This window comes from Moschus berezovskii, chromosome 20 (assembly GCF_049115385.1).
Source record: "Moschus berezovskii isolate FMDL1 chromosome 20, NW_MosBer_1.0, whole genome shotgun sequence".
NCBI classification, from domain to species: Eukaryota; Metazoa; Chordata; class Mammalia; order Artiodactyla; family Moschidae; genus Moschus; species Moschus berezovskii.
This window is the reverse complement of record NC_142479.1, coordinates 65279817-65306892: the sequence shown is the minus strand read 5'-3', so window position 1 is coordinate 65306892 and position 27076 is coordinate 65279817. Positions and strand designations below refer to the sequence as shown.

At 48.6% G+C, this 27076-nt stretch overlaps 1 protein-coding gene across 7 annotated transcripts in view; it reads left to right on the top strand.

The window, feature by feature from the left end:
- Nucleotides 1-27076, top strand: part of TNRC6C (trinucleotide repeat containing adaptor 6C) — a 118355-nt gene that overhangs the window by 78992 nt on the left and 12287 nt on the right. For 6 of the 7 annotated variants that reach the window (XM_088829296.1, XM_055408479.2, XM_088829294.1 and 3 more), the window contains 13 exons: nt 4496-4711; nt 6728-6894; nt 10062-10142; nt 11398-11455; nt 13304-13446; nt 14887-15036; nt 17349-17495; nt 19871-19990; nt 22765-22848; nt 23049-23277; nt 23617-23784; nt 25745-25936; nt 26379-26522. In XM_088829296.1, the coding sequence (XP_088685422.1) occupies nt 4496-4711; nt 6728-6894; nt 10062-10142; nt 11398-11455; nt 13304-13446; nt 14887-15036; nt 17349-17495; nt 19871-19990; nt 22765-22848; nt 23049-23277; nt 23617-23784; nt 25745-25936; nt 26379-26522 (1899 nt within the window). The remainder of the gene's footprint in view (nt 1-4495; nt 4712-6727; nt 6895-10061; nt 10143-11397; nt 11456-13303; nt 13447-14886; nt 15037-17348; nt 17496-19870; nt 19991-22764; nt 22849-23048; nt 23278-23616; nt 23785-25744; nt 25937-26378; nt 26523-27076) is intronic. The other variant, XM_088829295.1, reaches the window with a different exon arrangement.

The following is a 27076-nucleotide window of genomic DNA, read 5'->3' as shown; positions in this document are numbered from 1 at the left end:
AGAAGATGAAGCAGATTGAACCATCAGGCTTAACTACAGAATCGTGTCAGCTGTAAGAGTGGATTAGTGGGAAGCACAGCTGGAGGAGAAGAGCTGAGCTCAGCCGTGTTTGGCATGATGGGAAGGAATAGTGGCCAGGGGCATAGACGGATACAGCGGCCAGGTTGGGAAGATGTCTGGATGCAGGAGCAGGGAGGGTTCAGAGCTCGGGCAGGTGGGCAGGTCACAGCGAGGTGCACTGCCTTCTCAGTGTGCACACAGGAGGCACATGTCCGTCGAGGGGACAGCAGAGGTTGGATGCAGAAGCCTGGGTCTCAGCCAGAGATGGGGCAGCAGGCACAGCTGTGGGAGAGGGGCGATGAGCAGAGGGCCAAGGTCGAGAGGAGAGATTCTAAGATGGTAGGGTTCTGCGCTTTCCTAGTGGCTCGGTGGTAGAGTCCACCCGCCAGTGCAGGAGACAAGATCATTCCCAGGTCAACCCCTGATCTGGGAAGGTCCCACATGCCGATTAGCGGCTAAGCCCATGGGCCACAGCTACGCCCTTGAGCCCGTCTCTGCAACATAAGAAGCCACCACAGTGACAAGAGTAGCCCCTTCTCGCCGCAACTAGAGAAAAGACCCGGCACAGCCAAAACTAAATTATTAAGAAACACAGCTATCACGTCACGCCCACCCAGGTCTTTCTTCTGGAAGTCCTCGTTCCCATGACTTATTGGGTCACGGTCAGAGCTCCCTCACCCCCTGCTCACTGTCTTTGAAAAAGCTCCTGCTGTGTGCCTAGTGCCCGGGTCCTGGTGACAAGCGTGGCCTGGCAGCACCAGGCAACCACATGCAGCACATCTTATGCTCATCTCATGTGGTCCTGATGGCCGCCGGGGCCTCATATTACAGAGGAAACAGGCAGTTAAGTAGCTTGCTGAGGGCACACGTGGTGGGGAGGTGGTGGGGGTCTCAGATGTGAAATACACTGCCACTTGTAACATACGACATCCATGACACCCCACAGAGACAGGGACAACATCATGTGCATTTGTGATTTTTTTTTTTCCTCTTGAATATGTTACCCTCAGAATCTCCTTTTAATGGTTTTTAGTGGACAAAGAATATGAGATTCACCCTGGATAAAGGCATTCCTGTTTGGTTGGAAGAGCCAAAGTTATTTACTTGTATGTGAAAAATATTTATAGATAATTTTTTTTTTTTTTTAACAAATTGCACACAGTCTCACTAAACAGAAGGAAAACATGCCCCATCCACCATGGTGACTGTTTCCGGGTTCTTGTTTGTTCTCTGTCCTCCGGGCCTTATGCACGTGTGTGATGTCTATATTTGTCACGATAGTGTGAAAGCAGCTGTGGATTTTATTTCAACCACTTTGACAGAGACAGACAAAAAGTTACAGGAATTACTTGCTCGTACTGGCTCAGACAGTAAAGCGTCTGCCCACAATGTGGGAGACCCGGGTTCGATACCTGGGTTGGGAAGATCCCCTGGAGAAGGAAACGGCAACCCACTCCTGTACTCTTGCCTAGAAAATTCCATGGATGGAGGAGTCTGGTGGGCTACAGTCCATGGGGTCGCAAAGAGTCAGACATGACTGAGCGACTTCACCTTCACTGAGCCCTACTGGAAAAGGAAATGGCAACCCACTCTAGTATTCTTGCCTGGGAAGTCCCATAGACAGAGGAGCCTGGTGGGCTACAGTCCATGGGTCACAAAGAGTTGGACACACTTAGTGACTGAATAACAACAAGCCCTTTGCAGAGACAGTGCACATGCACTGTCACTGGGGATGATGGGCTTACTCGGTAATTTTCCACTGATGGCATTAGTCTCGTATTCTGCCACGACAGTGTAGCTGCGTTGAGGCATTATCCTGGCCCCACACCACCTATGATGTTCCCGTCTGTCCTGAACTGAGCACTATTCTGCAGTGAGAGCAGAGTCTGTCCCTCTCAGGAACCACAGGCGATTGGTCTGGGGGACCAGCTGTTCTTTGTGCCACAGAAGGATCAGGCCCTCGGTTCCCTCGTAACAGTCAAGGCACTGCTTCCTTCAGGTCCTCTCCATTCATTTCACACATACGGCTCCACCCCGGCCGCCGGGATCAGAGATGGAAGCAGCAATGACAGCATCTGCCAGGCTGTGGCTCAGCTCAGGGCTTGAGCACTCGCCTGCTTGTTGCGGATCAACTGGGATTCCCCCTGCAAACAAAGTGCAAACCCGATGAATGTCTGATGAGGTTTCTGCTACAGAGCAGGTCTTTTACAGATTCTGCAGCATCACTCTTGACCTTCACTGATTTTACAGAATGTTCACTAACCTCAGAGGTCAGGTTTTAAGTTGCTTTTCAGTTGTTGATCATCATCACTTAAGGATATTGATCTCTGTGTTGGAAAATACGGTTTCTCGATTGCATAGGTTTTGGTGTGTGTGTCCGGTTTTGTGAAAGTAAATGCTGCAGGACAATCATTTTGTCCCATTCTTTTTATATTAACACTAGTTAGTTTTCTGATGAACCTAAGGAAAACCAATACTAATTTATGAAATGCAGTGTAGGATTTACACTGGATTGTTTGGATCTAGTTCAAACCCAGTCTGGAGCTTTAAGACAGTAATCTAGAGAAATGCTGTGCATCTGCCTTTTTTTTCTCTCTCTCTCTCTTTACCCTTTTTGGTCACACTGTGGGGCATGTGGGATCTTAGTTCCTCAACCAGGGATCAAACCAGTGCCCCGTGCATTGGCAGAGTGGAGTCCTAACCATCAGACCACCAGGGAATTGCCTGTGTGCCTGCCTTTTGATCAGGTGATTTTGTTATTTAACTGCCGACAATAAATCACTATCTTTGCATCTGATTGACTATTAGTAACACCTGAATTATTTCAGCTTCCCAAAACTTCCTTAATTTTTGTCTTCTATGTTAATTTTCCTAATTTTGTTCCTTCAATTTGTAAAACTTCTTCTCCCAACATGTATTATTGTTTTCTGTGTAGTCACAGGTAATATTATAGTCTTTGCTGACAGTAGTGATTAGGGCTAACTTCCCTGATAGTACCTTTAACCAGGTGGTTGAATCGGTAAACCATCTGCCTGTAGTACGAGACACCCGGGTTCAATGCCTGGGTCGGGAAGATCCCCTGGAAAAGGGAATGGCAACCCACTCCAGTATTCTTACCTGGAGAATTTCATGGACAGAGGAGCCTGACTGGCTACGGTCCATGGGGTAGCAAAAAGTTGAACACGACTGAGTGATTAACACTTTCTGTGATATTGGTAATAATTCACATAATGTTTTGCTCATTATACAGCTTGTAATTTTAAATGATTCATAGGCGGTAGGTAGTCTTGTCATTAATCATTACTGTTATATTAGAGTAAAACATCAAGGGAGCTGATTCCATGCTATTTTTAGTCAGAAAATTAATATATTTCATAACTGAGATGGTAATATCCATGTTTTAACCAAATAATTTAAATTTTGTGATTGATTTATTTGTGGCTTCTATTCTTCGGTTAGTATTTAAAGCATTCAGAGTTCTGCCTGTATGAAGCCATGTCTGTATGAAAATTACAGCTGATGTGAGCTGTCAGCGTGACTTTTCAGTATTATCAAGTGAGCCTGTGGGCAAAGGCACAAAGAGCAGAATTTGGGTTGATTGGGAAAATGGAGTTTGCGTGCGATATGTAAAATGTTTGTCTTACTCAAGTATAAAGAAGGTGGAGAGACCCTGACTGTGGCCTCGTCTCTCAGGCTCATCTGTGTGTCACGGATAGTAACGCCAGAACCTTCCGACTTCGCTAGGAAACCTTGCCTGGTTCAACTGCACCCTCATCTCTGGTACAAGTCCCGGCTCAGGACGCTAGACCAGGATGGGGTGGAGGAATGAAAGAATTCTGAGCTACGCTTGGAACCACCCTTCTCCTTAATTCCTCCATTTGGTTCCCATCTTTTAACACCAATAGCTCAGCTCCTTTCCCACCTCAGTGCTGGTAGCCGAGAACCATCTGGGTTCCCTGTTTCTACTTTATCTGTATGTGTTTCCTCTTCTGTCGTCTTCCTGTTTGCCCAGACCTGTGTTTTCGACGGTTGGTCGGAAAGATAAAGTGAGAAAAATGTTGCAACTCGTAAATTTTTTATAAGAGATTAATATGAAATTTCTTTTAGGTTGTTACATATAACACCAGAATCAAAAGAGCTACTCCTTAAACTTTAGTTTTAAACTACTTTTTAAAACTCTATCTTGTTGCAGATGGTGTGAATAGAATAGCTTTTAATGTAACGGACTTTCAGTTTAAAGGGAGTACGGGTCAGGAGTGAGAAGACTGCAACTTAAAAAAAAAACAAAACAGACAGATGTGATGAGATGTAACATTGCCTCCTTTTCACTTTCTCCTAAAGATAATCTGAAAACGGTCTTGAACTGGAAATCACCGTTCTCACTTTCTCTCTCTGTCTCACTTTTGTTGTCCTCTCCCCTCTGTGCCCTCTCCAGTTTCGTCGGGCTGGGGAGAAATGCCTAACGTTCACTCGAAGGCTGACACCTCTTGGGGGGAGTCACCATCCCCGTCCACCCTGGCTGATAATGGCACGGCAGCGTGGGGTAAGCCGCCCAGCAGCGGCAGCGGATGGGGGGAGCAGCCCGCCGAGCCAGCGCTGCCATTCGGGAGGGCCAGCGCCCCCGCTGCCGCCCCAGCCCTGTGCAAACCAGGTGAGCCCTGCGTCTTGCCTGCCCTGGGCTGGCTGTTTGGAAATGGGCCCACGTACTCTGTTTAGAGGCATGCTGCCATTTAATTTTAAGAATTAATGTTTTAGGACACTTTCTCCATTTTATTTACATTTTAAGTGAAACTTGCTCAATCGTGTCTGACTCTTTGCAACCCCATGAACTGTAGCCTGCCAGGATCATCTGTCCATGGGATTCTCCAGGCAAGAATACTGAAGTGGGTTGCCATTCCCTTCTCCAGGGGATCTTCCCGACCCACGGATTGAACTCGGGTCTTCCTGCATCGCTAGTAGATTCTTTACCGTCTGAGCCACCACATTTTAAGATTAATGTTAAACTTAGACTGTAAAGATATATTTGCCCTGTCTGATAAATGAATGAAAAGGAGCTTTTGAGAGAAGTCCATGTTCTCCTTTTAAAATAAATTTTTTAAAAAAAATGGTTAGTAGCCTCCAGGCTTCTTCAGCAGAATTCTCCTACCTGTCATTCAGACTTTTAAACCTGCCCTTTCACTGAACAGATGGATAAGGCAGGTCATTTTTTGTTTTGAGATTGGGTTTTGAAAAATATATTACTCCACAGTTTGACACTTGCCTTGCTTTTGCTGCCTAGTAAACAAAATTTAGCGTTGGATTGTGTTTTATTTTTTTTTTTTTAAAGAGAAAGAAACATGCTGTGTTTTCCTCCCATTATTGGAAAGTATAATAAGTATACATAAAATGTGCATCCTCACTGTTGTCCAGATCATGTTCACCAAGTGGAATTCTGTAATGTGTGGCTGCTTTGCAATGTGGTGCTTCTGACAGTAGCATGAATGTACGTTGACTGATTTAAGTCCAGTGTAACATTAATTGGTCACGTGGGTACGAAAGCGCATTTTTTTTTTACATCATTAAGATCTTAAAAACGCAGCTTTATTGTTTTTGGGTTTTGTTGCTTTGTCAGCACTGGACAGTGTGCTCTGTGTGCCAGCCATGTTGCCGGATTATTTATCCCATTCATGTCACTTCTTGTTAGAAACCTGCAGGATGGGAAACTCCTGGGCGTGTAGATTCCGGTGTCGAGGCAGCATATTTGTTTGTATCATCTGTCCCCAGAGGCCTAATTGTGTGCCTTGGAAGCCGCGAGTCTCCATCGTCTTACAGACTAGCTCCCTGTAGTGTCACCTGATCTTTGGCCTTCTTCAGATTCCCCAGGAAGGAGAGTTTGGGGTGACTTTTACACCAAAGATTACTTTGTATTTTAAGAAAGGAGAAAACAATGATATCCTGAAATTGAAGCTCAGTATTCAGCTTGCCTCTGCCTGTCCCTCCTGTCGTTCTGGGGGCATCTCCTCGGAGCTCGTCAAGGGTGCAGGCTGCTGAGCCTGACCATAGACCTGCCCAACTTTTCAGGATCCTCAGACAGCTCTGGGGGAGCGCTGGTGCACGTGACATACCATGTGACATGGAGCACCGTGATCATTTTCAGGACTCTGCCTTTTACCAGCGTATCATGTCACTCAGTGGCGGCCACCTTCGATAGTCCCCAGGATTTATCGTCCATGTTTCAAAACGATCTCTAGGGACTTCCCTGGTGGTCCAGTGGCTGAGACTCCACGCTCTCAATGCAGGGGGCCCAGGGGAACTAGGCCCCACACGGCACAACTAAAGATTCTGCGTGTTGCCAACTTTGATGGTAGATCCCACGTGCCACAGCTAAGACCCGGCACAGCCAAATAAATAAATGTGTTTTTAAAAAGTGACCTCTAGTGGGTTAAGGGCGTTGGAACAGCACAGATTACAAATAGCTGGAGTTTGAAGACAAAAACAGACACACAAATACAGGTACATTACATGTCCAGTAGGAAAAATTGAATTCTTAGGCGTAAGGGAGGACAGAGGAGTAAGAGGTAGGTGCTGTACACCCCTCTGTCTTGCCTCCCCTCATCGGTGTCACAGGGCGCCCCTGTCTGCTTTGGGAATGGTGACTGATCCACACTACTGCTCCCTCTCTTTCTAGCTTCAAAATCTATGCAAGAAGGCTGGGGCAGCGGCGGGGACGACGCAAACCTCAGCGCCAGTCAGTGGGAGGACGAGGACGGGGGCATGTGGAACAACGCGGCTTCACAGGAGAGCCCCTCTTCCTGCAGCTCCTGGGGGAACGCCCCCAAGAAAGGGCTCCAGAAGGTGCGTGTGGCCCCGGGGTAGGGGGGTGAACGCTGAGCCCTGTGCGGTGATAGGGTGGTCTCCAGTTAGTGACAGAGGGAGCCGAGGCTCTCAGAGTGCCCTGAGGACCCTGGGGTCCTGAGGCCCTCTCAGGGGGTCTCTGCTGAGCGCAGAGCATGACACGGCATTGCTGTCATAGCAGCACGAAAGCAGGGACTGATGGGTGAATCCAGATGCTTCTGTGAAGCCACACAGTGGAGAGAGGTCTAGCCAGGTGTAACAGTACCACTCGTCTCACCAAAAATTTTTGTTCTAGAAAATATAATTATTTTCCATGAAAAAAATACTGTTATGTTAGCACATAAGGGGGCATGTTGTGTATGTCTGCGCATGCGTACGCAGTCCTACTGATGCCTTTCGACCCCTTGGGCTGTAGCCCACCAGGCTTCTCTGTCCATGGGATTTCCCAGGCAGGGATACTGGAGTGGGTTGCCATTCTCTTCTCCAGGGGATCTTCCCAATCCAGGGATCAAACCCGCATCCCTTGTGTCTCCTACTTGTTATGGGACAGCAAAAAAAAAAATAAAATAATAACTTAAATGTACATTGATGGCATAACTAGTTAAATTATGCTACCTCCATATTATGAAAAACTAAAAAAGTTTTTTTAAAGGAACTTTAAACATACTCATATGAAAAGATCACCAAAATATATTGCTACGTGAGCACAGAATCTCTGTCTAGCACATCCCTGATTTTAGGGGTCAGAGGAAGAGGAGAGGAAAATGGATGTGTGAGTCACGTGTGCACTCATAACAGCCTCTGTAGAATCCAGAACTGTCTGAGAGGATGAGGAGGCGAAGGAGAGCTCTGCGGACTGGGCGTGGAGCAGGAGGAAGATGCTTCCCCGTGCCCCTCGTTTCTGCTCTCGAGTCGTGTGAATGTATTATCCATTTAAAACAATTCCAGTTTGAAAGCCACTCAGTTGGCAGTTAGCAGAACCCAGAAACTAAAACCAGGGCTCTCTGCTCATAAAAAGTAGATGTGATGGCATGCTTCAAATTAGGTCTTTTCACAATCTGGCTGGCAAATCATCCAGTTAATGACAGGACCAGAAACACCGAACCGGTGAATTAAAATATTGTGTATTCTTGGCAAACCTGGCTCTGGCTGCACAGGAAGGATTAAAATGACCTCCAAAGAGGCTGCTTCCTTGAGAAAAGCCAGCATGTTAGTTTACAGTCACCACTCAAACTGTGTCCTGTGACTGTGGTGCTAGTGGAAAAGGACCCACCTGCCAATGCAGGAGACATAAGAGACACGGGCTCAAACCCTGGGTCCGAAAGACTCCCCTGGAGGAAGGCATGGCAACCTAGTCCCGTATTCTTGCCTGAAGAATCCCATGGACCGAGGAGCCTAGTGGGCGATAGTCCATGGGGTCGCAAAGAGTCAGACACGACTGAAGTTATTTACCAGGTTTTTTTTTAGTAAGCTTTTTAGACTTTACTTCTTTATCTTTGACTGCCCTGGGTCTTCATTGCTGTGCCCTGGTTCTTCTCTAGTTGTGGCGAGCGGGGCTACTCTCCAGCTGCAGTGGTTTCTCACTGCAGTGGCCTCCCTTGTAGGGAAGGGCTCTAGGCGCTCAGGCCTGTATCGTTGTGGCACCTGGGCTTAGCTGCTCCCTGGCATGTGGGACCCTCCCCAAATAAAGTAAAATTCAGAAACTCGACACAGATGCCCATGGAGGGTACTGACAGGGGCCAAGAGGCATCACCTCCGAGTTGGAACCAGCTCTGGCAGTTGGAGTCAGGAACCTGGCATGGCCCCTGGGGTCAACCCCGAGTCCCCTGTGTTGGTAGATGGACTCTCACCCACTGTACTAGCAGGGAAGTCCCAGGCCTGCTTTGAAAGCACTGTGAAGAACAGTTTGTGTGAGGTGTGAATGCATCGTTAGAGCCCCCTCCTTGCAGGAGAGCAGGAGGTTGTCCAGGGGGCGCGTCCTGCCGCCCAGCGCCCCCACAGTCCCCACCGCCCGCTCTCCAGCCCACCGCCCTCTCCTCCTCGCTCGACTCCCTCCCTCTGTCTCCACCCTCCCCTCACCGCTGTCTCCTCACTGTTCTCTCCACCCCACAGGCCATGAGTTAACAGAATTAACAGGTGTTTTCATTCCTTTCATCTTGTTGCCTTCTCATCCTGTTGGAGCAAATACCCTGTATTTTGTCATCTTTTAGAACAAAGCTTATAAAAGGGCACAAGCCATGCAATTTTTAGTAGATTTTATATGGTTATTACAGGGTCGTGTTCAAGGGAGCACCTAGCATGCTTATCTGATAATGGACGTGGTTCCTATTTGTGATGAACAAAATGCATCCTCTGAGGGAGAAGAATTGTTATCTTGGTTTTTTTAAGTCCATAAATTGCACACACATGCCAGCTGCAGAAGCACCCTGAAGCATTCCATAGCACAAGCCACCAGATCCTGTCAGGGCGATGGGGAGCGCAGCGTTGCTCAGCGTTAGCATAGGGGTGCTGTGACTTGCAAATCAACATGAACTTTGGGCGTCTCCCGTTTCTGGAAGAAATGCATTATTAAAATGTGGCTCAACCCACTCCAGTGTTCTTGCCTGGAGAATCCCAGGGACAGGGGAGCCTGGTGGGCTGCCGTCTATGGGGTCACGCAGAGTCGGACACGACTGAAGTGACTTAGCAGCAGCAGCAGCAGCATGTGGACCTAGAGAGTGTCATACAGAGTGAAGTAAGCCAGAAAGAGAAAAACCAACATATATTAACGCATCTAAGTGGAATCTAGAAAAACGTTACAGATGCTCTTGTTTGCAGAGTGGAAATAGAGACACTGGCAGAGGAGAAATGTGTGGATACCAAGGGGGAAAGGGAGGGTGGGAGGAGCTGGAAGACTGGGACTGACACGTGCGCCTGTTGATAGTGTGTATAAAATAAATAACTAATGAGGGCCTGCTGTGCAGCACTGGGGACTCCACTCAGTGCGGTGACCCGACTGGGAAGGAAACCCGAAAAAGAGGGGATATATGAATACCCAGAGCTGCTTCACTTTGCTGTACAGCAGCGACTAACGGTGTTGTCAAGTAACTCTACTCCAGTAAAAAGTAATTTAAAACAGTACCATAAAACCTGCCTCATGGACTTTCTCCTCCCACCCTTGGTTCCAGGGCATGAAAACATCTGGCAAGCAGGACGAGGCCTGGATCATGACCCGGCTGATCAAACAACTCACAGACATGGGCTTCCCGGTGACTGGCGTCTTCCTTTCCTTCCTTTACCGCGTGTGTCCTGCCCTGCGTGGCCCTGTTGTGTCCCGTGTCCACCTTTGTCATGTGTAGCGCAGGAAGAAGACTTTCGGGGGATGAGCTTGTTAGCAAAACCTTGCTCGTACATTCCCTTTTCACCTGGGCGCTCCTGCTTAGGGGTTAGGATGTGCTTTGAACTACAGCAAAGATCCACATCCTTTCTGTTTAGAAAGGTGTGACAACCTTTTACTAGAATGAAAAATGATGGGTAACTTTCAATTTTCATTGGCTTATACAGTTTTCTATTTTCTTTTCATCTAAAAGTGAGTTTTCATGCATTTCTGTAAGATTGACCAAGCTCTCAAGGGAGGACTTGGTATAAAGCACTAAAGCCTTGTGTCCAGATAAAGAAACCCAGGCAGACCTGTTTGGTGCCTGAGTTTCAGATCGTGTGTAGAGAGAGCTGGAGATCTTAGGGTGTTCCTCTGAAAATGCCTCCCCATCTCTTCAGTTGCCAAGAGCCAGTGGAAGCGTTCACATCATGAACGATAACCTCCTGCATCTGCCGTGTTGTCCCTTCAAATGTCTTCTCTCCATATCTTTACTCAAATGAGCATTTACCTTTTGGTTGCCATGGGTGCCCCTTTGGGATGGGTCTGGAGCGGCCCCAGACTGGAAGAGGGGACCACATACTTCTCACTGGATGCAGGCCCCTGACCCCATGCACTCAGCCTGGGGCCCAGCCTCCCCTTCCACTGCGAGGTGATGGGCCCAGAGCGGCCCCGCAGTACTTCAGCACCAAGCCCCGCTTGGTCTCCACCAAGACTAGTCTGTTTCAATCTGAGAGATGATTAGCAAAATGCATCTATCAGTACTTGTTTTGTGTTATGTTGTTTTCACATTTTTTGCGAAAAGTAGTCAACAGCAGACACATCCTGGAATCTGACTCTCCCTGTGAGTCCCTGTGGCTGCCCTGGGAGAGAGTCACCACAGAGTCAGTGACAGGACTCCCCTGGCAGTGGACATTTGGTGTTTAAAGTCTTCCTCCCTCTGAAAATCAATTCAGTACGTTTTCTTATGACAAGGATTCTTTATTTAGAAGACGTTTGTCTCTAACCACAAAAGTCTTTCTGGTTCCTAAACGGAACAGTGTCAGGTTACTATCGATCTTGTCCCTGCATTAACAGTGCTCAAGCTCTTTGCAAGCTTTTCTTTCTGTTACCACACCTCCTAATGAGAACTCCGCTTCCCTCCGCAGAGAGAGCCGGCTGAAGAGGCCTTGAAGAGCAACAACATGAATCTCGATCAGGCTATGAGTAAGTACAGGGACGCACCTCGAGCACACTTTGCTTTAAAGATGCGTGTTTGTGAGTCTCAGTGTTCTGAGTCGTGGGTCAGTGGTTGAATAGGTGCTCGAGAGACAGGGTCACCCGTCGGGTGTACACCTGCCGCAGGGCCAATCCTTCAGGACTGCTGGTCTCCGGGGACAAACGGCCAAGCACCACATGGAACCACGTCTGCTTTTCCTGTTTCTTTTTTTTTTTTTTTTTTTTTCATTTCTGCAACAAATAGGTGAATTGATACTATCCTCATCTGTTTTGAGGGGAGGAGATGGTGACCCTCTTAGAGAAAGGTGCTGGGGCCACGTGCCCAGCTTGTTGCCTGCTGAGTGAGCCAAAGTACTGAATCAGGAAGTACTGCGCCCTTGCTCCTTGGGGACATACAAAGGATAAGGTTGTCCCAGCCTCTGGCCACAGCATGTTTGTCAGCCAGTCGATAACGTCAGCCTTGCTTTATGGTGTTTCTGGGTTTGGGGGGCTGTGAGGAGAGTTAAGCTTTTCTTTTTCCTTTCCTTTTCTTTACTCTGGCCACACCCCGCAGCGTGTGGGGTCTCAGTTCCCCAACCAGGAATCGAACCCACACCCCCTGACAATGGAAGGCAGAGTCTTAGCCACTGGACTGCCTGGGAAGTCCTGTGTGTTTCTGTGTAATACAGATGTCTCATGAATAATCGTATGCCGGCCGTGTTTCTTTATAATAAAACATCAGCTGAGAAGGGTGGCCTGGCCCTGGGTGGTTAACAATGAGCATAGACTCTGTTCACTTTTCTACTCACACCAATGCCATCAGCTTTTAAAAAAAAAAAAATCCCTGTTTAAAAAAAGAAAAGTAAGTCATCATCTTGTGAGTCCACAAATCTATCTGCTCTCCATCTTTTCCGAAGCTTCATCTCACTGTAGATGTTTCTCTAGCCCCCTCCCCACAGCCTTGCGCACAGATGGTGACTGTCTCTTCCTGTTCCAGCTGCACCCCCTTGTGGCTCAGCAGCAGCTGCTGAACGAGTGGCTTGGGGACCACGGGGACCATTGAAATGACCAACAGAAGGCACAGAGATGTCGAACCTGGCCCCACACAGACCACGAGAAAGACACTTGTCACTTTGCGAGAGCCTGAGCCAGGAGTGTGTGTGTGTGTGTGTGTGTGAGAGAGAGAGAGAGAGATCTGGGGCTCAGATTCTTCCCCGCCCTTCATGTGTCCACAGATGACCAAAAAGCACTGCAAGTTTTGATGTGGGGGATACAATTATATTTTAGCAAGTAGGTGAATTCAGCAGCTCAGAATTCACAAATACTGAGGGTCAAGCTTTGTAACCGCATGCAAATGCCAGATGTGTGGCGTCAGCTGCCAGGACAGAGGGACCAGGCATATCTGTAGGGAGTTAGTCCTGCCTCCCCAGAGCTGCGAGGCAGTGCCAAGCTTGAGGCTGCTGAACAGACACAAGTCTCTGAATCTAAGGAGCACAGGACAGACCCGTCTGGTTTGCATGGTCGTGTCCCCAACGTCTGGACAGGTCCTTGCAGCCGGAAGGGACTCAGCAGGTGGAAGTCGATGGGTATGAGGTGGGACATCTGGGAAAAGGCCCTCTTTGGGAAAGGGGGCGATAAGTCCCAGGGGAGAGGAAGGGCCAAGCTCCCTTGGGGCAGAGGTGGCTGATACGGAGCAGGGGCCAGACCACAGCCTCCCATACTTGGCCCTGTCCTCTGAGGGGTGAAGGTCTTGACTCCTTCCCTGAGGTGTCGGCTGGCACCCGTCTGTGCTCAGCACTCACAGCCAACCCCCTGGGCATCTCATTTCAAACGCCGCCTCTGTCTGCTGTGCCCTAGGCGCTCTACTGGAAAAGAAGGTGGACGTGGACAAGCGTGGACTGGGAGTGACCGACTACAACGGGATGGTCACCAAGCCCCTTGGCTGCCGCCCACCAATCTCCAAAGAGTCTTCCGTGGACCGCCCCACCTTCCTTGACAAGGTATGAGTTTTGGTGGCTTTTTGTTTGTTTTTAACAAGACATGTTTTTCATTTTCACTGTGTTGGATTAGAAAGTTACTGGACTGTAATATTTAAGTGACTTTTACCCATTTTTCTAGTGAATGTGAATGTTTGACTCAAAAGAGGTAGTGCTATAAGTATTTCATATGATGTGATGAATAAAAATACTGAAATTGAAAACTGATTTTCATGCCAGTGGGTAAGCTTGGCTGCTTGAAATTGTCCTGTAGACGAGAGTCATCAGATTTCTATTTTATGGTCTTATGTGCACGGTTCTTCCCGTTGGAAATGATGTATTACATGTTTAATCTCAGAAGAAGGGTCTAGAAGTGGTTGGGCGTGGGCCTTGCTTGGATGAGCCACTTCAGAAAACCCACAGGTGTGGGAAAATCACTTTAGATGTTTCAGCAAGTGGAGTCGCCAATTCAGTCCCCTTAATATCGTCCTGCTTAGTGCAGCTTCTCCAGACTGGTGTGACCTCAGAGGGGGTCACACCGGTGACAGCAAAACAGTGTCCCGTTGAGCTCAATCAGAATGTCTGACCTTGAAAAAATAATAGAAGCAAGGAAAGACAACCCTAAAGCAAACAGACGCAAACAGCGGGCTCACAGGAGACGAGACGAGAGTTGGTCTTTGTTCTCAGATAAGCAGTGTCTTCCGACCAGAGCTCCACTCAGTGGGGTCCTCACTGTGCCCGGCACCACCATGTCCGGGGACGTTGAAGTTTCAGGCAGCAATGAATCATGTGTGCCCATACTTATTCAGCAATGTTATCAGGCGCTTATCTGAAATTCCAGTTTAACTCAGCATCCTGAATTTTTATTTGCCAAGTGTGGGACCCTGACTTATTTCTGTATCTTTAAAATCTGAAATAACACTCTAGGCTTGTTATGAAGTTAGATGAGGTACATTTACAAAGGACCTGGTGCCTCAGTAAATGTAAAAAAAAAAAAATAAGGTTTTTGTCTGTTTTATAATTTACCTTATTATTAGGTTAAGCCATATGAAATCAAAAACAGATGAATGTCAGCAGATCTCAACCTAGTATATACCTAAAGCCTTGTGAGTAATTTCTCAGAGGAGCCTGTTTGTTTGAAAACGGCTGTTAAAGTGTTCTCCAAGTAAGACTTAGACTGTCTCTCTCCTGACTCCTACCCACAGGCAGGGCTGGTAGCGATGAGGCTGTGTAAGCTGATGTGTGTGCTTGTAAACTAACTGTTAAGATGAAAACAGCGTCTTAATCCTGTTTCTCTGTTTTCTTTTTCCCTCTTCCTTTTGCCCATTTCTCCATCCTCTCATCTACACGTTTTTGATCTTTTACTTCTTTATATTCATCCACATCCCTGTCTGTGTCCTGGGAATGTGTGCTTTGTGTGTGGACGGGCCCTGCCCACAGCTCACGCTTTCTTTCCCCAATCAGGATGGCGGCCTCGTGGAAGAGCCCACGACTTCACCATTTTTGCCTTCACCAAGCCTGAAGCTCCCCCTTTCCAACAGTGCACTCCCCAATCAGGCCCTGGGCGGGATTGCCTCAGGGCTGGGCATGCAAAACTTGAATTCTTCTAGACAGGTAAGGCTGCTGGCCGAGGCTCACCGGGGTCTCCTTTATGTGCCTTTGAATCAGCGTGTCTGAGGCATGAACTTTGTTTTTCATTACTACCCGGATGTGAGAATACCACTGAACGTGTAAACAGAACTGAGCTGTGACGAAGTTCCCTTTCAAGTGACGCACTGCTGTCAAGAAATGAGTCCAATTCTAGAGGTTTAGCCATGTTACAGGAAATGCTTCACAATTATTTCTACATGTAACTGAAATGTGTTTGAGTTCAGCACCCTTGGTGCTCACATGCTGCTCGTGAAGTGACGCGGGCTACAGAGCGGTCTTTAGCTAGCTGGATCTATTCACAGGTCCAGGCAGTGCTGTCTGTCTCTCCTGACCATGGACACCTTAAATGTATTATTAATCTTCAGGAAAACACCATACTCTCCCTTTTTCCCCAGAAATAGAGATGACATCTCCTGCAGGTTCTCAGTGGTTTTCAGAGTGATTTTGGCATTGTTCCCTGCCTTGACAGTCATGGAGAAGGTACAAGTCACTGTCAGACATCCTTGAGGCAGGACCTGGGGTTTTGGACGATGGCCCCCTCGTGTCACTTCTCTCCCCTGGGATGAAGTGACATGAAAGCAGGTGCATGTCCTTCCCGTCCCTGGAACTGTCCTTGATTTCCTCCCGGCTGAGGCTCACACACATACAGCTCTGAGCCTTCTCTTCCAGAGATGCTGTGAGGTTGGGGGTGGCCACGGCCAGTTCTCAGCAGCACCCCAGTCCATGTAATCCCCACTGCCGTCTCATGTTGCTCCTGGGGCTCACCAGGCGGCAGTGGAGGTTTCATCTGCCATCAGGGACTCAGAGGCCAGGCCAATGGCCCCAAGGATCAGATAACTCAGCCAGGAGACAGAAAGAAGCTCTCAATATAGTTCCTGTATTTAACACAAACTTACCGGCCTGAATCTGTCCATGTATTCAGGTTCAGGTCTTGTTGAACTCAGTTCTGTTTCCTTTTGGAAAATTCCTTCTCTCTGGTTAGTGACCCCTGCCCGTTACCCCAGCACAGACAGTGCCCATATGCACGTGCCCGCCAGTCCCCTGCAGGGCTCAGTGTTACTGTAGCACCCTTGACCGTGATGGGCTTGTCGTGGGTCACCTGAAACTGGCTCTGTGTGGCTTCTGTGATGCAAAGATGTAGGCAAGCTTTGCAGGTGGATTTTCTGTCATCTGTACGCGATTTGAGCAGCATTTCTGTTTTTTCTTTTTTTTTCAACTTTTTATCTTATATGGGAGTATCGCTGATTAACTTTTTATCTTATGTTGGAGTGTTGCTGATTAACAGTGTTGTGGTAGTCTCAGGTGGACAGCAGAGGGACTCAGCCATGCGTGTACATGTATCCCTCCTCCCAGCCTGCCTCCCGTCCAGGCTGCCACATAAGACTGAGCAGAGTTCCCTGTGCCGTACACTTGGTCCTTGTTGGTTATCCACTTATGGCAGTGTGGACATACCCATCCCAGACTCCCTTAATATGCTTTCCCCCAGGCCTTCTTCTCAGCAACCATCAGAGAACAGTACTTTTTTATTTTTTGGATCATGGGGTTTTTGGTGGAAAAGAAATGTCACTTAGATTGAAAATCATTATCTTCATCTGTATTTTCTCTTTTTTTTTTTTTTTGAGTGTGTATGTCTTGTGGTGGTGTTTTTTAATTTATTTATTTCTTAATTGGAAGGTAATTGCTTTACAATGTTGTGTTGGTTTTCTGCCACACATCACCATGAATCAGCCGTGGATGCGCATGGGCTCCCTCCCCTTGAACCACCCACCGCATCCCACGCTGTCTGGGTTGTCACAGCACACCAGGTTAAGCTCCCTGTGTCATATAGCAACTCCTCACTAGCTGTCTGTTTTACTCACGGTAATGTGTATATTTCTGTGCTACTCTCACGATTCATCCCGGTGTTTCCTGCTCCCACTGTGTCCATAAGTCTGTGAACAGCACTTTCTTTTTTAAGTCCCATCAGTTCAATAATAATAATAACAAAAATGGAAGATGGAGGGGGCAGGAAAGAGACCTCTGGGACAGGGGCACAGGGAGCCCTGCCCTTGGCACCAGGCTTAGCCACCGGGCCCTTGGTATTGCTGTTGCTATGAGCTCGGGGGGGCAGCAGGTGTCCTGTGGGGGCTGCCCTTTACCTGGGTCAGAGGACTGTGGGCAGCCCTTGTCAAACCTTCCCTCTGGTGCGAGTTGCGCACGGCAGGAAGCCGGTGCAGTTCTGCGTCCTGCCTGCTCCTGCAGCGACGGTGTAACCACACCTCCCTTCCCGTCCGCAGACACCGAGTGGCAATCTGGGCCTGTTTGGCAACAGCGGAGCAGCGCCCGCCAGGACCGTGCCGCCGCCGCCGCCGCCGCCCGCGCCGCCCCTGAGCTCCTCCCAGCCCAGTCTCCGTGCTCAAGTGCCTCAGTTTCTATCCCCTCAGGTCAGACCGGCGCCCGCGTCCCAGGGAGAGCGGGCAGCCCTCACGCGCGAGCCCGTCCACCCGACCCTGCAGCCCTGGGCGGCGTGCCCAGGCCTCTCCCCAAGGGCCGGGCCCCCTCCTGTCAGAGCGCTTGGGCCAGTGGCACACACTAGTGGCGGGACGTCTGTCCTGGTCGCGAGAAGATTACTCAGATGAACCCGCTGAGTCGCCCTAGATTGGTGGGGGAGCAAAGTGGCGCGTGAAATTGCTGAGGATGTAAAAGAAACTTCTTAGAATCAATGAAGGACTGAATAATGCTTCAGTGAGAAACTAAACAGGACAACATATAATAGTACCTATGTTACAGACTGTTAATTCAGTTTATTCTTTTAAAAAAAAGAAAGCAAACAGAATTCACAAAAAGGATATTGTTGTTTTTTGTAACCATAAAGCATAGTGTCACCTTTTTTCATGATAATATAGTTTACTTTTAGAACATGCCATTATTTTAGACTTTGGACTGAGGTTTTAATTATACTGCTACAGTCCTTATTACCCCTTATAGGAATGCTCAATAATAGACTAAAATGGTAAATCATAGAATATGATCCCTGAGTCAGGAAGATTCCTTGGAAAAGAGAGTGGCAGCCCACCCCAGTATTAATGCCCTAGAAATCCCACGGACAGAGGGAGCTTGGCAGACTACAGTCCACGGGGTCGCAAAGAATCAGACACGACTTAGCAAATAAACCACCACCACCACAGTTATTGCTCCGTAATTGTTTGACCTGAAATCTATGCACCGAGTTGAGATGGCTGAAATCTGGGTAAAGGAATAGTTAAAGTTTGTAAACAGGATACACTCTTAAGATATTCTTCAGCCACAACAGAGAGGCCCTGAAACGCAGACCCTCAGGCGTGACAGACAGGCACATCCTGCCCAGGCAGCAGTGCAGAAAGCAGCAGCTCTGCCTCAGCCACGCCCCACGAGGAAGAAAGACGAGAGACAGACCCCTACCACCGACATCCCAGCACCTGGACTGAGTGACCCGGCCACCCCAGCGAAGGGGTGGCAGGAGAGAGGGGCCTAGAGGCAGAGCGCAGCCTTCCCCACACTCTGCAGACCAGCGTGTCCTGAATCTCACTCATCTGTGTGCCTTCTTTTCAAGTGAAGGCTCTTCATGTGTCTTCTCTAAATTGACGTGCCTTCTTAGATAAATTTATTCTTGAAACTTTACATGTCCATCATAAATAGAAAAATCAACATTTTCCTAATACACGTTAGATGACTATAAAAGTAAAAGATGCCCTTCCGTGTACTCCCTAAGATCACTTCGTGTAAACGTTATGATGAATGTATGAAGCACATGGTGGGGAGCACTCAGCTGGCCAGTGCCAGGCCCCTGACAGTGCAGAGCAGTGAGTTCCAGGTGAGCAGGGAGGAAGACGGACAGTCACAATCAGGGCTAGCAAGTCACACGAGTGCCTGTGCCACACGGAGCCTGGGCATTTGGGCCCCGCAAGAGGAATGTCTGGTCCCACAAGCAGGGAGAGACCACTTCCTGAGCAGGTAAACTTGAGGAGGGGGTCATTGCCCGCCCTGTAACGAGGACCCTCTGGTCAGCTGGTGGTGCAGCCATCTACCGAGCTCCTACGGGGACCGGTCCCAGGTGCCTGTCTGAGACACGGAAGCCTGCCTCCAACTTCCTCCCAGGAAGGCATAGTGAAGTGAATATGCCTTCCCTGTCTCCAGGCCTTGAATGATGCCTGCTCATTTTCACTTCAACAGAAAACAAAGCCAGTAACCGACAGGAGTGGAGAAGGCAATGGCAAGCCACTCCAGTACTCTTGCCTGGAAAATCCCATGGATGGAGGAGCCTGGTAGGCTGCAGTCTGTGGGGTCGCTAAGGGTCGGACACGACTGAGCGACTTCACTTTCACTTTTCACTTTCACACATTGGAGAAGGAAATGGCAACCCACTCCAGTGTTCCTGCCTGGAGAATCCCAGGGACGGGGGAGCCTGGTGGGCTGCCATCTATGGGGTCACACAGAGTTGGACACGACTGAAGTGACTTAGCAGCAGCAGCAACCGACAGGAGTAACGCAGAACCTTGAAGCATTAATCCGCAACTGAAATATTTGGGGGACGACACCTCTTTCTGGCCTTCTGTCACTCCCTCCTTCCCTCCCTCCCTGCTACATTCTCTGCTAAAACGTGCTAACTACTAACGTTGGAAAGTCTGTAAATGTTTTAATGGCTTTTGCAGTTCACTCATGAGACAAATACAATTGTCATTTAATCACTCAGTTTCGAATCTTGAAAAACCACACAGACAAGTGAATGAATGAATGTTTGAATAGAGTTCGTGTCTAATGGTGCATTTTGTGTTAACAGGTTCAAGCACAGCTTTTGCAGTTTGCAGCAAAAAACATTGGTCTCAACCCTGCACTATTAACCTCGCCAATTAATCCTCAGCATATGACGATGTTGAACCAGCTCTATCAGCTGCAGCTGGTGAGTCAGGGTAGATCTGCTCGGGTTGTAGGACTTGGGAAGGGCATTCTCCACATGTTCACAGGCATGAGCCAGGAACGCACACACCAGCTGATAAGTGTAGTTACTTTAATGCTCTTCTTCACATCAAGGAATGTCACTGAGACTTTCAAGAAGTTGGTAAACTATTAAAAGCATGAAGGGACTTCCCTGGCGGTCCAGTGGCTAAGATTCCAAGTTCCCAATGCAGGGGGCTTAGGTTCGATCCCTGGTCAGGGAGCTAGATCCCACGTGCCACAACGTTTCAAATGCTGAAACGTAAAAAAAAAAAAAAAACTCACATGTGTTGCAACAAAGATTGAGAATCGCATGTGTTGCAACTGAGACCCCGTGCAGACAAATAAATAAGGTGACATTTTAATAAATGAATAAAGATTTAGGAAGGTCTTCTCTCAAGCGCGTTTCCACTAAGCTTTGTGGATTCTTTGGCCCCTTCGTGATCGTTGTCTCCCACGTCTGACAGTTAGGCACGTCTGTTAGCACTCAGCCAGCCTTTCTCATCTGAACACAGAACCAGCAAACCACTTCCTGGTTTTTGTCTAAATTCTTCTGAGGATGACATACATAGATACCATTCTAGAGGCAAGAGACAAGTTACTTCATTAGGTACAGTATCTGCCTCAGAGATTAGGACTTAATTCTCTCAGAGTCCCTCTTGAGAAAGGCTGATGTAGTCTAATACTTCTTGAGAGTTTTATAGTTTAACATCCATTGAATTTTTAATTTTTACCATGTAACACCATGGCATTGTATCCCTCAAGGCATCCTGAATTTATATTCCCTGAAGGACCCAGCGTTTGTTTCTTTCTTCAACATGTTGACATCTGATTTGTTTAGACATCTTGTCCAACAGCTTCATCTTGTAGAAAATTATCAGGAGTCATGAAGGAAGAAAAAAGGCTCCAAGAGACAAAACCATGATGTCAGCCTTTCCTTACAGAGGAACCTCTCCTTACAGGGTCAGACTCTCGGTCCCGACCCTTTAGCATTTGTTAGACACACTTCTGACCAGTCTGCGTGTCTAGTCCCAGGTGGTGGCCAGGTAGGGTGTGAGTGTCCTTGACAAGCCACAGTGAAGTACCCAACGCCCTGAGCGTGGGTTCCGGGCCACGACTGGACTTCAATCAGAAAAGGGAGCCTTGGGGACTTCCCTGGCAGTCCAGTAAGACTCTGCTTTCCAATGCAGAGGATGCACTTTTGATCCCTAGTCGGGGAGCCAAGATCCCACATGCCTCATGGCCAATGTAAAACAAAAACAATATTGTAACAAATCCAATAAAGACTTTAAAAATGGTCCACATCAAAAGAAAGAAAAAGGAGCCGCATGGACTGTGGTGTAAGGCCCCAGGGCCATCAGTACCAGGAAGGGACCCCTGACCTCAGGGGAGGACGGGGAGGAACCAAGAAGCATTCTTGCTATTCAGCTCTTCCTACAGAGGAGAACAGCACCCTCCTCCTGGGTGCACTGCCGGACAGCTGGATTCTGACCTGAGGCTGAGCTCATTCTCAACAGTACTGACCTTCTGGAATCCCTTATTTGTAATTTTTATTGACCCCTGTAATGTAAAAGATACCAAGAAAGCATTGAAGTATGCTTACATTTCGTGTGTTCCATTTTAAAAACAATGTATGGCATTTTAACTTTTTTTCCAGAAAAATTGGTGAAATGATGTTTTATGCATCCTAAGGTTAAGCTCTAGAGCCTATAAGGATTCAGCTAGGCATTTTATTCCTCTGATTTACGGATTAATGAGGCTTCTCTCATAGTATAATCTCTACTTCTGTTTGGATCCTATTTCAATAAATCCTCTTGCCCCAAACTCCCCCAAAAATCCATGCTGTAACGAAAAAATTTACCATATTCAGCCAACTTTTGAAACAAAGGATCCAGCCTTCTGCATCATTGTGGGAAGACTCTCTGATGACTGTTCTCACGAGCTTTGTGGCCAGAGTCAGGGTGGTGGAAGTGCCACAAGCCTGGATTTCCGGCTCCCTGTGGATTGAGACCACACACAGCTCCTGGTTGCTTCTGAGCCCTGGGATGTGTCTTGTCCTGTGACTGTCTGGGGCGGCCGCTTACCACTGTCCTGCCACACTGAGCCATTCTGGACGCCTTGCATCTTCATGAGGAAAAAACCCTTTCCCCGCCTCATTTCTTTTAGTTTGTGTGAATCAAGCAGAAGAATTTTGATCTGTTCATTAACTGAAAAATAATTTGCTGACAGACCTCACTAGCAGCGCTAAACAGAGGTGCTAACTGAGTTACTTTTTAAAGTCTGTGCAGTGGAAAGGTTTTGGAGGTCTTCCCTGGTGGTCCAGTGGATAAGAATCTACCTGCCAATGCAGGGCACACGAGTTCGAGTCCCTGTTCTGAGAAGATCCCACATGCCTCAGGGCAACTAAGCCCGTGTGCCACAATTGCTGATTCTAAGCACCTAGAACCCATGCTTTGCAACAAGAGAAGCCCCCACAATGCGAAGCCTGGGCACTGCAACTAGAGAAAGCTCACATGCAGCAATGAAGACCCAGAACAGCCAAAATAAATAAATAAACACTTAAAAAAAAAAAGATTTTAGAAAGGCATGTCTCTTTTTGAAAATGCCTCACAATATGTTTAAAGCACAGCATGGTAAGGGGACCGACGAATCTGGGCCATTTTTTCTTTAATGTACAGAAGGCAAACCCCTTGTTGGTGGCTCTCTTGCAGTCTGCTGATGGTTCTCTGCCGTCCACAGGCATACCAACGTTTACAGATCCAGCAGCAGATGCTACAGGCCCAGCGGAACGTTTCCGGACCCATGAGACAACAGGAGCAGCAAGTAGGGGCCCCAAGACAACAGAGCCGGGTCGCTGGCCGCCCCCTCCCCCGACTTTGTTACGCTGTCACTGATGATGGCTCTGACATGCAGCCTCCCCTTTGGAAAGCCCCCGGGATCACCTGGGTTGGGATGGAGGTGGGTCCAGGCACCGCCCCCCCAGCCCCGCTGACCACACGTCATTCCCTGCCCCCAACCTGCAGGTTGCGCGCACAATCACTAACCTGCAGCAGCAGATCCAGCAGCACCAGCGCCAGCTGGCCCAGGCCCTGCTCGTGAAGCCGCCGCCCCCGCCACACCTGTCTCTGCACCCCTCTGCAGGCAAATCGGCCCTGGACAGCTTCCCCCCGCACCCCCAGGCCCCCGGCCTCCCCGAGCTGCAGACCAAAGAGCAGCAGTCTTCACCCAGCACCTTCGCCCCCTACCCTCTCGGTGAGTCGGGACCTGCATGCACCCACCATGTGCACTGTTCTCGCAGAGCCCGAGCGAGGCTGTCTCAGGGCTCCTTCTAAGGGAGGGGCTTGCTGTCCACACAGAGCACGGGTTCTGCTGGGCCCAGAGGGGCTGGGCCCAGAGGTGTTTTCAGTATAAAATTTCTGATGGTATTTCCAGTGGGAGCTCCAGGTCGAGCTCACCCCCACTGTAGTGGAGTCTGCACTTTGTTAAATATTTGACCATGAGTTAAGACTTAGATTGCTTCTCTAGAAGAGCTTTAAACAGTAATCATTTGGAGGAAGAGCAGACATATCCTAATAGTGCTTTTCTTTTTAGCTGGACTGAACCCAAACATGAACGTCAGCAGCATGGACATGACTGGTGGTTTATCAGTGAAGGACCCGTGTCAGTCCCAGTCACGCCTCCCGCAGTGGACTCACCCCAACCCAATGGAGAACTTACCCGGTGCTGCTTCTCCGCTCGACCAGAACCCCAGCAAGCATGGTATGTCCACGCTGAGGAGCCCCAGGGTCTGGTCACTTCTGTTCTACTTGCTCATCATCCTCATTTCATTACTTGGCGGGGGTGTGTGTGTGTGTGTGTGCACGCACGCATGCTCAATCATGTCCAGCTCTCTGCAACCCCACGGACTGTAGGCCACAAGGCTCCTCTGTCCATGGAATTTCCCAGGCAAGAGTACTGGAGTGGGTCGCCACTTCCTCCTTCAGGGGATCTTCCAGACCCTGGGATCAAACCCATGTCTCTCGTGTCCCCGACATGGGCAGGTGGATTCCTTACCACTGTGCCACGTGGGAAGCCCTTTGTTACTTACGTTGCATTTCTGTTCTAAGAATTCAGTGCTGAAGTCTGAACAGAAAATATTTCAAAAGGCCAAACCAAACAAACATGAAGATACAGAGTATTGGTAACTGAAGGGGAAGGGGTGGGTGGAGTGCAAAATAGGGGAAGGGGGTCAATGGTGTGGTGACGGGTGGAAACCAGGAGCTGGTGTTGAGCACCCTGTGGTGTGGACAGGAGTTAAACGCAGTGTCGTACTCGTGAAACTTAGATAATGTTAGAAACCAGTGTTGCCTCAGTAAGGTAGTAGAGAAAGAAGCCTGGCGGGCTACAGTCCACTGGTTCTAAAGAGTCGGACATGACTTAGCAACTAACCAACAACAATATATCTTTCATTCATTAGAGTATGTAACACCCTATCTAGTCAAGGACCAAATGTCTTGAAGCCTCAACTTTCACACCTTAGCTACTAATCGAGAAGTAATTAAAAGTGCCCCAGAGCAGCAAAGAATACAGGTCATGGCTATACACTTGTAACGTATATCTGTATCTTCAACCAAAAATTTGTCTGAAAGAAAATTTTTTCAATAAAATGATTAAATGCAATAGGAAAATCTAATGCTTAGAAAAAATAAAAAGCAAAAATGCTAATAACCATGGAACTCCCTGGATGTCCAGCGGTTAGCACTGGACACTTTCACTGCCTGGGCCCAGGTTCAATCCCTGGTCCAGGAACTAAGGTCCCACAAGCCGTTCAGCCAAAAAAAAAAAGAAAATGCTAATAACCATAGGCAGTGATCTCACTGTTAAGCATTGAACTTAGCTCTTAATTTCCTGGTAGCATAAACAGCAAAGGAAATTTGATAGGGAACATAATTTTCTCTTGACATGCTGCTGCTGCTGCTAAGTCACTTCAGTCGTGTCCGACTCTGTGTGAGTGACCCCATAGACAGAAGCCCACCAGGCTCCCCCGTCCCTGGGATTCTCCAGGCAAGAACAACTGGAGTGGGTTGCCATTTCCTTCTCCAATGTGTGAAAGTGAAAAGTAAAAGTGAAGTCGCTCAGTCGTGTCCGACCCTTAGCGACCCCATGGACTGCAGCCCACCAGGCTCCTCCATCTATGGGATTTTCTAGGCAATAGTACTGGAGTGGCCTGCCATTACCTTCTCCGTCTCTTGACATAAAGCAGTCTAAAAAGAAAAAATTCTCCCTAATGATTAGTTCTACAGGAAAATCGTCACATGCTATCCGGGCACTCTCCTTGGAGGAGAGTGCTCAGTCGCCCGGGGAGGTAGGGTTAGGCCTCCGAGGCCTCAAAGGCCAGCAGGGGAGGGGAGGGACGTGGACAACAGCAGGGACAGAAGAGGCCAGCAGGGGAGGGGAGGGACGTGGACAACAGCAGGGACAGCAGCTGACCATGGACACTCTCCAGTTGTCCCCAGAGAGCTCCACCGTGCTGTGGGTGTGTATTTATCGAGAATTCCAAATAACAAACTGAAAGAGTTCTTAAAAAGCGTGTCTTTCAAGGTCGAGTTGGGCTGACTGAGCTAGTCACTTCCCCTAAAGAGTGCTGGCCACAGGGAGGCTGGCAGGAGAGGGCAAGGCCTAGCCCAGGGGCCAGGGGTGCCCCGTTCACGCGGCTCTTTGTTTCCTGCCCCCCCTCCAGGTGCTATCCCTGGAGGTCTGAGCATCGGACCTCCAGCCAAGTCCTCCGTTGACGACTCCTACGGCCGGTACGATTTAATCCAGAGCAGCGAGTCACCAGCCAGCCCTCCTGTAGCTGTTCCCCATAGCTGGTCACGTGCCAAATCTGACAGTGATAAAATCTCAAACGGCTCCAGCATCAACTGGCCCCCAGGTAAGAGCGTGCAGCGCTTCCGTGCAGCAGCAGGACTCGAGCCAAGCCCAAGGGAGCGATGAGGCCTGAGAGAAGCCAGGACCCAAGCTCAGGATCCTGGGAGCATGAACCCCATGGCTTTGGCTTTTTCATTGACAATACCTTCGCAGATAAATTGTGGGTGTTGTTGACATCACAGCCTTTTCTGTAGCCCTCAGATCAGTGGCAGGAGAGGTGGGGAGGGGGTGCTGTGTTCCTTCCGTGCAGAGTGTGTCCGGGCTTTATACTCCCGTGTGAACTCTGTTTTAGTTTAGTTCTGATACCTAGTTTGCTCCGAAGGACTGATGCTTTACTGAAGGAAGTCTAAAGTGTGCCTCTGAATTAGCAGACTATAAACATGTACATAAATTGTCTAGAAGCAGCGTGAAGGTCCTCTAATACTCACATGTTTGAAATTTTCCAGAGTTCCATCCTGGAGTTCCCTGGAAAGGACTTCAGAACATAGATCCAGAGAATGACCCCGACGTCACTCCTGGAAGCGTCCCCACCGGGCCCACCATCAACACCACCATACAGGATGTCAACCGCTACCTCCTCAAGAGTGGAGGTGAGGGGGCCCTGTCCACGTCTGCTTGATGTTGTGCAGGCGTTCTGCTCTGGGCAGCGGGCGGGTGTGGGCAGCGAGGCAGGGGAGTGTCAGATACATCTGCTGGGCACTCTCTCGCCATCAGACGCAGCATAAGGAGAAGTCGACCAGTGCTTATGGGAAAATGGAGGTAGCTTTGGGCGCTGTGTCCCTGCTGGATTTGTTAATACACCACGCTTATACATCTTGTGTTACAAAATAACAATGTTAGCCTTCAAGCTTTTTAAGGAAAAGGTTTCCACTTGAAATCTCTTTGAACTGGAAGTGAATTGGCCGTTTACTCATCCATCTCAGCCAATTTTTCCTTTCCTCAAAATGTCAGGTAAAAAGACTGAAGTCATTCCCCAGGACCTTTTTCCTGGCAGAAACTCCTGATGCTATAAAGCTTGGCACACCCTGTTTAGGCTTGAGGATCCAGTTGGCAGAAGTGATGAGCTGAGCTGTGAGGTTACAGAACATAAACGCGGATTCAGCTGCAGAACTGAGGAGGGCAAGAGCTTAGCTCGCATTCCCTT